The sequence below is a fragment of the Triticum aestivum genome, chromosome 5B (assembly GCF_018294505.1).
Source record: "Triticum aestivum cultivar Chinese Spring chromosome 5B, IWGSC CS RefSeq v2.1, whole genome shotgun sequence".
Taxonomy (NCBI): Eukaryota; Viridiplantae; Streptophyta; class Magnoliopsida; order Poales; family Poaceae; genus Triticum; species Triticum aestivum.
In genome coordinates this window covers 354626110-354639952 of record NC_057807.1, presented here as the reverse complement: position 1 = coordinate 354639952, position 13843 = coordinate 354626110, and the positions used below count along the sequence as shown (strand labels likewise).

The following is a 13843-nucleotide window of genomic DNA, read 5'->3' as shown; positions in this document are numbered from 1 at the left end:
TAGTCAGAGATGCATGCCACAGAGAAGGCCCGCGCCACGCATTGCGTCGCACACATTGCACTCGGCCTACCTCCGGATAGTCCGGGCGAGGAGGCGTCGGAGCACGAGAACGTGTGGGCTGAGCAGAAGGAGGTGGCGCTGAAGCAGGAGTAGGAGCCGCCATCAGAGGAGGAGGACGAGGCATCTGACACCGGAGCAGGCCAAATTTAGGATTCAGGCTCGTCCAAGCGAAGGAGGCAACGGAACAGCAGGCCATCCTAAACTCCATCCAGTCCAAGACGAAGGTGGAGGTGAACCGCTCGCACCCGAGGAGGCACCGCCGTTTCCCCAGTGGACGCAAGAAGAGAGACGGAGGGGAGTTATGTAGCCTTCATCAGGTGGACACCCCCATGGCCAGGCAAAACGCGAGCAAGAATACCTGCTTTACGGTCACCATTGACGGCAAGGGGAGGCCAAGCTCCTCGCTACCAAAACCTATTTCCTCAGGGTACAGCCTGCGCGAGATATCTCGCCCAAAAATTTCCCCACCAGCAAGAACATCAAGCACATCTACAAAAATCAAGCAATAAACTAGAGAACACACACATCATTTTAAGTTCAACTGACTCATATTTCCAAAGGGTTCCTCTGCTCCTGTTCAACTTTTCGACCAAAAAAGGTTTGACATGTACCCATATACCCCGACAGCAGCATTCAGCATATATCCATGAACAGCTGAACCAAGTAAAACTTATGAGACGGAGCTGACATATAACTCTTTCTTCACAAAGGTAAAAAAAGAAAAGGCAAAGATGACCACGAGTTCAGTTTTTCTTTGCCCCAAGCGAAACCAAGTCTGCAGCAGCATCACCACCAGGTGCCTCAGTTGGAGGAGGCACCGAAAACCCTGATCCTCTCCTCGATCTTGGCGTTGCAGCTGGGGCAGCGAACCGCGCCTTTCTCCTCATGCTGCTTGTTGCAGCCAACACACAGCACCTGGTGAGCACACTGCAGCAGCATCACGCAAGCCTCCTCCCTCTTGCAGATAATGCAGCCTCTGCGGCGGCCTGTATTCTGGATAGGCTCCTGCTGCCTGTTGGATGCGGGCGGTGCCTTCTGGTTGGGCTGCTTGGGTGCCCGCGCTGTATTGCGGTCAGTCATAGCCGGAGAATAGGCTGATGGAAGTGTCGGCCCATTTGCACCCATGGACTTCTGCAGACGGGATAACTGATCCTGGAGCCTCCGGAGGTCATCTTTGTAGCACTGGGACTCTACTTCTGTCTTCCGGCGAATTTCTTCAAGTCGGCGATCAGCATCAGCTTTCGCAGATTCCCGCTTCCCACGTTCCTGTTCTGCAAGTGCCAAGTTGTCTTCTGTGGTCTTTGTGTCTTCTCTAATTTTAACCTACAAACCAAACACATGTTACAAATCAATCTGTCAGACAAATAAATACCCAAAATGTGCGAGACACATTGAAAGCATAGAAGTGTGATGTCAACAGTTTCAAAAATGAAGTTATGGTACAATGTAGTATTTGTGTAGATAATGAATTTATTACTCCCTCCGATTCATATTAGTTGTCGCTGATCAGCGACAACTAATATGGATCGGAGGGAGTAGTTATATTATAAACCAGGAAACAAGAATAACAGTTTTAAATCCCCAATAGGGATTTCTGAGACACGTAAACTAGTTAATGGTGCAATAACAATACTGTAATGTGCACAAACCAATAATAAACTCTAGTGGAAATAGAGGAAGAAGGTTTGTGATAACTGACCAAATTAACATGAAGTTAAGAAGCATGAAAGGAAACAAAGAAATTAGAATTACAGATATCAAATAACCCTGTTTAGTACCTACCGCTTTGAAAGAAAACTTAACAACTGTACTTCTAACCTAACATTACAATGGATAACTGGTGCGATCAATATTTTAGTTGACAGGCATTAACAGGCAATTAGCATTAACTACATTCTCGCTGCAGTATCACAATAAACAAAAGATGGTGGCACATTTTTATTTCTGTGATCAATCAAACAGCTGAAAGAAATTTATAATGATGTGGACGAGAACGCAGGAAAATCAGGTAGTGGGGGCTACTATTTAGATATAGTAGATTCAAACAGCAAGGCCAGCAAAGCAGCCAAGGATATAATGTAGAAAGAAGCAACAATTTACAGTTGACAAATAAGGCCCATAACTTCTGAGTTAAAACATGGTCTTCGAGTCGATGAGTCGTTCTGGGGTAGCGATTCGTGACGAGTCGAGCCTGACCGATCGACTAGTCACGACTAGTCGAGGGGTTTGAGTCAACCCTGGCAGTGCGACTCGTCGACTAGTCACGTGACCCAAAAACAGTGGTTAAAAAACAAATGCTAAAGTTCCAAAGCAGCGAGAATTTGAGAAAGCATGTGCAATGTTCTAACAGAACACATCACAAAGGTATCCTTTTGTCCAGGTAATGAATTTACCGAAAAGCTACCATACAATTCTATTTTATATTCTTTTTCAACTATCCATAGGTTGTATACATCAAATAATTATATACTGATTTGCGAATTTAGACAAGCAATTACATTCAGAACAGAAACTGAGGGAGGCGATCTAACATGATTCCCAATTTATCATGGTTACCTGGCAATCTGGGACATAGTATAACCAGGCCAACACAGAAGATCAAAATGCATAGCACGCCACAAGCAGAAAAAACATGGCAGGGCATAGGCTTGTTCTATGTGTGGTGCACACTATTTTTCAGGATGACGAGTTTTGAGATTATGATTTTGACTAACAAGATAAAAACAAGACAAATCATTAGTAAAGCATGTAATAATACTGGCCCTCGCAGCAAAGCAAGAAAGTTGCAGTTACTAAGCAATAGGTTACAGTTATGGATGAACGCTGATGCTGGTAGCTGCATGACACAAATTTTTTAACAAGAACAGTGATGAATGATAGCTACACCAATGCTGATCAACAAGTGGCAGGGTCCCCCAGTAACTACCATCTAGCACCAACAGACGAGTGCATAATCACTGACTCTGTGCTTGTTCACTATTAAGCCTGACCATTTTGTGCTAACTCTGGAACAACAACCATGAGAAGACGCATAACAATTTGTATGCCTAAATATTTTACTTCTTATAAAATTAGGCTTTTACCACCAGTTGTACTCCTATAAGAGGGCACCATAGCCCATCAGGATCACTACTACTTTATAAGATGACTAGCTGAGCATGAAGCGTAGTGGTTAGCTCCAATGCAGCTATTAATGATCTAAACTCAGCAACCTCTCCTAGTAGGAAGGATGTGCTTGTGACCTGTTTGTAACTGCTAGCTAATAAAAAGTAGAAGCACATAAAGCTTATAGACACTAAAGCAACAATCATGATATACTGTGCAAAATCAATCTCACCTCCATATTTCTTATTGACTTGTTGACCCCAGCCAGCTCCTTATCTGCCTGTGCGATCTTCGCCTTGCATTCAGCGATCTCCTCCTGCAGCTTGGCCTTTTGCCGCTCCCACAGCTCAAGCTTTTTGCTGTCTTTCTTCTCTTTCTTTAGCAGTATCTGGCATTGCCGTTCAGTCTCCGATGCACTCAGCTTCGCAGCTTCCATCTCAGCACGTATTTCTGCATTCTCCATTTCCAGTTTCTGCACACTAGCATTACTCCGGTCAAGCTGCCCACTCTTCTTCTTCAGCTCATACTCCAGACGTGTGAGGCGCTTCATTGTCTCATCCTCCAGTGACTGCTTATCATTCTTCCGCCGCTGGTTATCATCATGCTCCATCCGCAGCATGCGCAACTCAGTGAGATCATTGCCAAGTTTACGAGCAGCCTGTACCGCCTTCTTCTGGGCCCACTCCTTGCGCTCCTTGAGCTGCTCCTCCATCTCCCGCGTCTGTTTAATGAGGTCACGCACCATCTCATTCTTGGGATCAGGCTTCTCCGCAGGAGGGTCCTTCTTGTCAATGTCCAGCGACTCAAGCTCCATCACCACAGACTCGATGAGATCATCGGTGGACACCTTCATAGCAAAGGACTGCTTGGGCTGCCCCTGCCCATCTGGGGCAGCAGGGGCCGGGGCAGCGCTGCCGCCAGACCGTGACCATGTGTTCTTAACGCATGAGACCACACCAGCAGTGCTCTCGGTGTGCGGGCGCGTGCTGTCAGTGTGGGCGCGCATCGCAAGACGCATGAATGTTTCAGGGTCAAACATGTGGTTCTCTGTGGCCGTGGTCGCATGGAAGTGGCAGTAGCCACGCTGCCCTGGGGCGGGTGCGGCTGGGGAAGGCGCATCACTCTCGGCGGTGGAGAAGCCAGAGTGGGGCGACTTATCGGTGAAGGAGGCTCCCATGTTGATGGCCTGCTCAAGGCGGAGGTCGTTGGCGAGGAGGCACCACATGGCCTCGACACGGGAGATGGTGGGACGGCTGCTCTGAAGGAGGCAGACGAGGCCCGCTAGGGAGTACTCCTCGAGGCGGCGGAGGTCGGCGAACCCCCCGGCTCCGCCGGGGGCATCTGGATCGTTGAGGAAAGAGCGGGCGTTGGCGACGATGTTATCGACAGGGTCGTCAAGCTTGCCGTAGCAGTGGCCCGCGCGGAGGACGGCCCGGAGCGCGGCGTCCTCGGCGTAGCCGAGCTCAGCGAGGCCGGCCAGCGCCGCCGCGTAGGCCTCCTCGAGCCTCTTGAGGAGGCGGTCCTCCAGCTCGTCCGCCGTCGAGCGGCCCCACGGAGACACGTCGTCAGAGGCCTGCGCGGACAGATCGGGATCGGGGGTGGGGTTAAGGGCGAGCAGGGTTGCTGGCGTGCGGACGGGCCGGCCCTTGCGCGCGGCGCGGGACCCGCGTTCGCGGGGCTGGCCGGCCATCGGAGGGGGGACGGCGGCCGGAGGTTTTAGGGTGGGGCGGAGGCGATCGGCGATGGGATCGGAGTTAGGGTGGATGGGCGGCGCGGATAGCCGGATACCACGTCGATGGGTGTGCCTAAATGGTGACCGGGTCTGGGGTGGAGTGGTAACGGAAGAGGAAACAACGAACGAAGGGGGAATGGCTTTGCTTCTGGGCTTCGTGGGGCCCTGCCCTGGGTTATCTATGGGTTTTTAGGGCTTTGGCACAATCCTGTTTGAGAGGCCTGGTACAATATGTTCACCATTGTGCTCAAAATAAAAATGCCACTGACTTCCTTGTCGCGGCGCCTCAGATCTAAATTTGTCTTATCAATCATCTCATATGTTATAGTCTTCATTTTCTTGTCTTGACGACATTGTTAACCTTATCATATTCACTACATATCGAATTCAATTAGTTGTCATCTTCGCATCATCGTCTATCAATGATCTTAAATGTCTTCGATGTCGTTCAAGAGAATAAGATGAATGGTAAGTAAATCGCTAATGGAAGTGACCGCTCATGTATTCCTCTAACTTGTCATTTTTCATCACCTTCTCTCAAGGCTCTTTTTCCGTATTCGGAAATCAATCCGTGTAAAAAAATCGGTTACACTATGCCGCCACACATCATTGATCTTACTTGCCGCCCAAGAATATAAGGCAAAGGCGGTAATGAACCCTGAAGGCGAAGCGTCGTTATTCTCCTCATTATTCTTTTGGAGGTGTACGTGTGTAGATTCATGATTAATTAATACTAACAAAAAACCTTTTTCCAAAAAAATATTGCTTTTCACTGATTGTAAGTCTACATTAATTTTGGTTATAGGAACAAAATGAAAGCACATCTTCAGAATATATTGCTTGGATAGGTATGAAATAGAATGCACAACAGTGGCGGTAGAAAAACCGTAAGGCTAAAGAAAACTACGTGAACAACTTTGTCTCTTAAAAGAGGTGCTAGACTACTAAGTTGTTGAAGCTCTTGGGAGGTTGCTACCGCCCTGTATATCGACTTCCAATATTTGCGAGTGGCATAAAAAAACTATGTATTTAGATTCAATTAATGTATTCCTTCTAACTCGTCAATTTTTGTCACCTTCTTTCAAGGCTCTTTTTCCCTATTTTGAAATCAGTCCATGTAAAAAAATTCTATTATACCATACTGTTGCACATCATTGACCTTACTTGCCGCCCAAGAATATGAGGCAAAAAGTGGTAACGTACTCGGGAGGCGAAGCGTCGTTATTCTCCTCATTGTTATTTTTGGTGGTATAAGTGTGCAGCTTCATGTTAATTAATACTAACCAGAAAATACCTCACTTCAAGAATAAAAATAAAAATTACTTGTCACTGATATGTAAGTCTACGTCAATTTTGGTTATATGGACAAAATGAAAGCACCTCTTCAAAACATCTTGGTTGGATAGGCATGGAATAGAATGCACAATAGTGGAGGCGGAAAAACCATAAGGCGAGGGAAATATACGCAACCAACTTTGTCTCTAGACTTGAAGAGGTTCTAGACTACTCAGATATTGGAGCTTTTGGGAGGTTGCTACCGCCTTATATATCGACTTTCAATATTTGTGAGTGGCGTCAAAAACTTACCACCATGCTTGTAGATGCTTAGAAAAAATGGTTTCCTCCTTACATGCTAAAATTAAGTTGTTTAGTCATTTTCTTATGTTGCATTTCTGCTATGACCCAAAACACATCATCAAAAGACATACCTAGCGACATTATAGTAGACCTTCCACCACCCGTCATAAACTTTGTATTATTCCAGAAAATAAGGTCGGTGCCTAGCGAACCCCTGATTTTCTAAGGTATCAGTTGGTGGAGTAGTTCTATTGTTAACTAACTCCAGTTCTAATAGGTAACATTATGAACCATGAAGATGAAAATCTCTAATTCAACTTGCAATACGCAATAATATATCGTGATTGAATTGGATGGAAGTATTATAGATTTGTCATTAAAATATCGGTTTGTAGTTGTTTTATGTTTTTTTACTGGAGACGTAGAAATCAATGGCCAAAATTGCATCTTAGAAACTACGCTTTTGTTGAAAGAGACATCTATTTATAAACTGTGATAGTTCTTAATAACGTATGACATATGCTCCTGCAAGAGGAAAAATGCTTTACAAATTGAACTGGTTAACTATTTTTAGGATCCAATGGTCGGGGAAAAAACTTTATGCAACTTTAGGTCATGGTTGTACATTTCGATGATAAAGATTGCACAATCAAAGCAACCATTTGAAAGAGAATCAATACTTAAATAAAAAATAATCTACAATTGCTCGCAGGAGAAGACAATTCCGCCTATCTACCATGTCCTAGGATAAAAAAACGAGTCACCTCTCTCTCTCTCACACACACACACACAACTATAGTTGCACGATCCAGGACACTCTCATACTCGTCATCATCTGCATGTTCGCTATGTTAGAGCATTGTTTATGGTCATGAACCACTGCCGGATCCGGCATAACCGTCGGTGTCACAAACTCCATGAATCATCTGCATGGATGCTACCTATAATGGTTGCCAACCACTGTCGGATTTGGCACGGTATCACAAACTCCGTCGTAGTTGGCTCCTACCTTTCCCTCTCCACCGGGTCCGCACTACCATGAAGAAGCAATCCTGGTGGCATATAGGTGGAGAGGGGAAGTGTGGGCTTCTAGATTTGTAGAATTCCCATTTAGGCCCTATATAGCTGGGGGTGCTTAGCCAGGTGCTAGAGAAAAAAAACGTTTTTTTTCCTCATATTGGATTGCACCGGTGCTTAGGAAGGGAGGCAGAAGCAAATGTTTGCTTCCGATGCCAACCGATACTTAGAAATAACTGCTCCCTTCAAAGCCTCCATCAATAGAAAAAGGAAGAGAAAAGAGTCCAACGCCTCCATCTAAGCAACTGAAGCACCTCTGCATTGCAAGACCACATCCGATGCTGCTCTTTTTCCTCGAGCACCTGTGCCTAAGCACCCACCATTGTGTAAGGCCTTACATCTTATCTTCAAAATAGCGGACTGAGACGGCTAGGCTAGGATGCTGAAATGTTCTTATGTGACTTTTCAGGATGAGAAGTTTATGAATGAATTTGGGAGAGGGGAAATATGGGCTTCTAGATTTGTAGAATTCTCACATCTTATTTTCAAAATAGTGGATTGAAATGGCTAGGCTAGGATGTTGAAATGTTTTTATGTGACTTTTCAGGTTGAAAAAACCAGGGTGCAAAGATTTATGCATGAATTTGGAGGTTAAAACATCCAAGGCCGGACAACCGCATGGATGCAAAGATTAGGCATAACATATCAAATTCCATAAAAATGTAGAAAAAAAAAACATATGTCTTCTGACAGTAACCAAAACCGTGATGCGGTTAGATCTTTAACAGTATACTAGGTGGCCAGCAACATCACAGTTTGAACAGACTGATTTTTTCTGTTCTTTATATCATGGTTTTTGCCCTGTATCATCTGTTCGTGCACGTTCATCAACTATTCCGCTGCACTGCAAATATCCCAAAGATATCTCAAAGAGTAAACTGGAAAAAGGTTTCCTGTTGCGATCAAGCACTCCATCATCTGCGCCACAAAAATGGAATTTTCAAGACGCACGATATATATCACTTGCATTGCGTCTTCAAGGTAAAGCTCATTCACAAATCGATGATGTTTAAGATAGAACTAAGGTACTGTTCTGTTCAATTTACAACACCAATCAAGAGCAAGACAACATTCTCAAGAATCTGTCACAGCGACTCACACAGACCAAAGAACATGGCGAGGACAACGGCTAAATTTTGGCCTTGCTCTCCATGCTGACAATACAGTGACACCAGACATACTTTGAAAGCTACATTTTTATGAGCTCTCGATAGCAGACTCATCTAGTTTCCACAACTTAATTTTGCTTTGATAGAGCAGCAGGCAAGCGGCTGCTTCTGTTGTTGTTGCCGCTTCCGACACAAGCACAATGAGAGCAAGCTTACCAAATAACGATTAATGACACCAAAACCTGAAAGATAACAGATGCCTGGATTAGGAAAGCGCCATAGTTGCCAGTTGTTTGTATCAGCTATAATGAAACATCACCTTTCTAAAGTCAGGAAAAGGTAAAGAAATCGCAGATTGCTAAAGATTATGTGTGTAGCACATATAGATTGAGCACTGAGGCAGGAAAAGTTTCTAATTTCGTTTCTTAAAGAATATATTGGGGTGGTTACAGTACATACAACGTTTAGTTACAATTTTGTTTAAAAACTGTTCTCCCGTCGCTATTTGTTTATTTGCCCACTCTACCACTCCTGTTTGTAGGATAATTAGGGGATGGTAAGAAAAGTTGTTTAATTTTCAAATCATAGACATGTAGTATCATAGCCATTCTTCAAAAAACAAAAATTCAAATTTTCTTACATGCATTACACTACACTTATTAGAAGGGAAAACAAAGTTCAAATAAATAAATAAAAGGAAAACATTTTTTCTCTGCAAACCTGTTTCTCAGCTTTTCTCGTACGCATCTTCCCTGTGACCACCACTCTTCCATTCAGTTTCATCATCTGCTCCCCTCCTTTCATCATCCTCACCATCGCTTTCACTCACTGTCTCCCACTCAGAGTCATCAGCCTCTTGCCGAAATGCATCACTAGCATCTCCCTCACAATGGATTCCACCATGTTTTAGGGATGATTCCCTGAATAACCAAGCAGCACGCATCTGCTTCTTTACCAATCGCTCAGCGTAATCAGGAACCTTGTTTTGCCTCAAGGATAGATCAGGATCACTGGACTGAGAGCATTCATTTATAAACAGAATTGCATCCAGCAGGCTCTCTTTTGCTAAACCAAGCATATCATATGCTTGAGCTCTTCTCCACAAACTTTTGGCATGTCGATTCAACGGACTATGAAGGCACAATGCACGGGTAGCATCACTGATGGCAGCTAAAGGTTGCTGCAGGAGAAGATAACATTGAGCTCGGTTGCTATGAAGCACCACTCTTTCTTTCTTGGACTTCATTGGACACAATGCGAGTGCTTCAGAGTACTTCGCTGCAGCTCCTTCAATATTTCCTGAAGAGAACAGAGAATTACCTTCCAATTTTACAACTAATGCTGCAGCTTGTTTTATATGAAGATCTTCCTTTGGCATATTCTTTTCCGATTTCAGTTTCTGCTTGAAACTCAACAGTTCATCAATTTCTTCTTTGGTGTGACTACTAATTGAGTTCCGTGAGTTCCCATTTTGTTGCATACACTCTTGGAGGACTGTGACAATAGTGTCACCCAGCCTTTTGTAATCACCGAGTGTGGAAATATCCGCTAAATCTATCAGTGTCGGGGCGATTTTATCTATAACCTGTACACATGGGAAAAGCAACTAAAGTTACAAAAACCAAAGCTTAACAAACAATTATAGACTGCATCCAGACAGGACTACAGTAATGATAAAGTTTTCTTTGTGCAAATAACCAGAGTAACCATTTTGAAGTAGCATTAACAAAATGAAAGCAGATAACATAGCTTGCACCAAACAATATCTGAAACACTGAACAGTTGAAATCATTGTACAGCTTAAACAGACAAAATGCAGCATCCTAAGCTTAACAATAGTATTTAAAATATTAAAATAATCAGAAATTGGTAGCTCAAAATACTCGGCTCTTCATTTCCAAAGGTTTACAAAGAGTTATCTAATTTGCAGTTATCTCCAACGAAATTAATGTTTCCAATATAGAAAGTGAAGTTTAATATCAGTTCTCAAAAATTGTCAGCTCCAAATACTAGTTCGACCCTTCATTTCCTAATGTTTATCAGAAATTATGTAATTTACATTTTCTTGTTATCAAGTCCAAGGAACACTTGTCAATATATTTAAAGCTCAAGCAATTCAACAAATATAATCCAGGCCATTTCAATTAGGACATGGGAATGGGCACCAAGTGACAAGACACTAAATTAAAATTCTTGATCATGTTTAAGCATCCCTTCAAGCATTGTGTAAAATTTGGAATGTCTTACCTTATGATATGTACTAGGATCCTGCACTAACCAGAGTAGACAATCAATGGCCATGTATTGCCAGTCATCTGAAGAACGAGCAATGTTGCATAAAGCTTCGATGACACCAGAAATATTAGCAACATGACCTTGTCCAAGCTTGCTCTGGCAGATTGTTCTTAGTAAACCAACACCAGCAGGTGAGTTCTCATTCACAAGCCCACCCCACATACCAGGTAACTTAGCTAGAAATTCAGGCTTGCAGATATCATGGAGAAACTCAGGCTTAAATGCAAAGCAGTTTATGAGCTGCAAAGACCAGCACTGCAGTTGGCTAGCCCATTCCTCAGCTTTACGAGATTCCATTTCAGCACCACCCATACCACGTGTAAGAAGATCACAGTGGTAGCCAAGCCTTCGATCTACGAATTGGTAAAAGTGAGAGTACACAATTTCTAGAGAGCTTGAGGCAAGTTGAATTGCAAGTTCAAGCACTTCTCCATGATCAGCAACAGCAGGGAATGTACTAGGGTATGTAGCCAAATGCCCCAAAGCTCTGACAGCAACTCTTTGCTCCACCCAGGTCAGCCTACCTCTTAAGAGTTCAACTAATGGAGGTATTACTCCGGCACGAACAGCACGTTCTGCAAACTCCTCCATATTCATCGTATATGATCCAATAACATGTGCTGCATAATATGGGATGTAAATATTCTGATCATGTGAAAGCCAACGCCTGTTTTTCAGGCCCTTCCATATTAGAGCTGCCATGCACTCAAATATCCCCAAGTTGATGAATTCAGGGTCATTTGGGTGTGCCATGGCAGTGTTCCAAAGGCCACTAATAGGGAGAACTTGGCCATCATCATCTTGGGAAGGAAGTTCTCTAAAGAATTTCAGCACACTTGCTCTTCGTTTGCTAGGGTTTGCTTCCTTCATAACACAGAAGAAACATCCAGGATAAGGGCAATCGGAAGGTATTTTATCCATCAAGAACAGGTCGACCTTATGTGCTTCCTTATTCAGATCCTCCCAAATTATGCTTCAAACTGCATCATGCAACCATAGTATCAACAAAATGGAAGAAGAAAAACTCCAAGGAATAAAGCATATAAAAATAATTTGAAATAGCATAGTCCACCAGATCATTTAATCCACAGTCAGCATATAAAAATAATTTTAATTAGCAAATTAATATAGCATAACTACGTGAAGTTAACTGGCAAAAATTATCTACCCTCCCACCACTGCTTAAGTTTGGAGATTGAACAAGTCATAACTACGTGAAGTTAACTGGCAAAAATTATCAACTCCCAAAAAAAGGGCAAAAATTACCAACACAACACATTAGGTGGCAACTCCGCCAAAGGAAAGTGAGATTCACCCAAACTTGTTGATGTTATACAGGACATGTTCTATTTATTTGCAAACTCTAGCAAAGAGGAGTAAGGGAACTGTGCATTTGGTTCAAGCATGGGTGATGGATATATAGCCAACTTCCTATAACCCCTAGCAAAATTCCATCTAACGAGTAGAAATGTACACTAAAGTGACAATGATGTCCAAACAGTGAGTAAATTTAACCTGCAACACTGAGTTCATATTTATGTGATAATGCAAACCATCTTCTCGGGCTCATCTACCTAACCGGAAGACACAGGACGCACTGCTACAGTTGGAATCTCCTGGCAGGAAAACACCATAACAACAATGAAAACACAGCAAAATTGGCACAATAAACATCAGTGAAACAGCAGCATTGCGCCGCCTCCCCGCTCATCAGCGCCAAGGGCCGAGACCCCAGGGGAGAGGGGACGCACCGGTTTCCAATTAGAGATATATAACCTACTTCCTATAATCTCTAGCAAAACTACATCCAATTAGAGAAATGTACAGTAAACTGACAAGGACGTCCAAGTAGTGAGTAAATTTAACCCGCAGAACTGAGTTCATATGTGATAAATAATGGAAAGCATCTTCTGGGGCTTATCTATCTAACCTAATAATCCCACATTCCTGTTATAACCCCTAGAGCTACTCCGGAATCTTCCAAAAGGGTACAGGACGCACTAGATGCGAGGACCTAGCTACCGTTGGAATCTCACAGCAGGGGAACAAACATGGAACCACCATGACAAGAAAAAAAATACAGCAAAATTGGCACACTAAACCCCAGTGAAACAGCAGCATTGCGTCGCCTCCCCACTCATCCGCTCAGCACCAAGGACCGAGACCCCGGGGAGAGGGGACGCAACTTCTGGAGCCCAAACCCTACAAGCCAGCCCCGCGCTCTCGCCCCCAGCGAGAACCAAGCAAGGAGCGCCCCCAGGAACGCCTAGAACTGGAACACGGCGCGGAGAAGAGCGGCACTGGAGGCAGGCATGCAGGGGGGGAGGGAAGAGAACGGACCGAAGAGGGGAGGACTCGGCGCCGGCGACCGGAGCGCCCCGAATGCAGGCCGGGAGGCGGCCGCGCCGGATCGAACCGCGGGCGGAGGCGGAGGCGGGGACGGGGGCGGATCCGGCGGGGAGGGGATCCTGGCCGGTGTTCCGGGAAGAGCTGCTTTGATTTGGCTCCGGTTTGATTTGGTTTTGGAGAGAGAGAGAGAGAGAGAGAGAGGGGAGTGTGGGGTGGGGGGAAGGAAAGGAAGGGGGAGGCGGGGCCTATGATGAAATGAAATTATCAGCGCGGCGTGTACCGGCGCTGCAAAGCTGCAAGTTGCGAGCAGGGCGGACCCCCCACCCCAGTGCCTGTCCGTCCTTTGTGTCCACGACGACGACGGGCCTGACTGACTGACTGACTGCATGCCTGCCTGGAGTCTGGTCCAGTGCGTGCGTGCTTGTCCACGGATCTCCCGGTTTTACCCCTCACGGGATGGTGTGAGCGGTGCCGTCACAGTGTATCTCCGGGCACCACCCTCACATTGGAACATGGAGGACAAAATTACTGTTCTGAC

The 13843-nt window shown here is 44.7% G+C and overlaps 2 protein-coding genes across 3 annotated transcripts; both read right to left on the bottom strand.

The window, feature by feature from the left end:
• Positions 1–589: 589 nt before the first annotated feature.
• On the bottom strand, positions 590–5033 carry LOC123111829 (MND1-interacting protein 1). The gene is made up of 2 exons (XM_044532703.1): positions 3398–5033; positions 590–1383 (listed from the first exon to the last, which is right to left on the bottom strand). The coding sequence occupies exons 1-2, from the start codon at positions 4853–4855 to the stop codon at positions 862–864; spliced, it is 1980 nt and encodes a 659-aa protein (XP_044388638.1). The 5' UTR covers positions 4856–5033; the 3' UTR covers positions 590–861.
• Positions 5034–8507: 3474 nt separating this feature from the next.
• On the bottom strand, positions 8508–13535 carry LOC123111830 (uncharacterized). 2 transcript variants are annotated; one of them, XM_044532705.1, is made up of 5 exons: positions 13297–13533; positions 12472–12572; positions 10909–11936; positions 9382–10246; positions 8508–8903 (listed from the first exon to the last, which is right to left on the bottom strand). In XM_044532705.1, exons 3-4 carry the CDS (start codon positions 11875–11877, stop codon positions 9389–9391), a joined length of 1827 nt encoding a protein of 608 aa, XP_044388640.1. In that variant the 5' UTR covers positions 11878–11936; positions 12472–12572; positions 13297–13533; the 3' UTR covers positions 8508–8903; positions 9382–9388. The 2 variants fall into 2 exon arrangements, with proteins under 2 accessions (XP_044388640.1, XP_044388639.1); XM_044532704.1 differs by lacking the exon at positions 12472–12572 and having other exon boundaries at positions 13297–13535.
• Between the last annotated feature and the right edge of the window lie 308 nt (positions 13536–13843).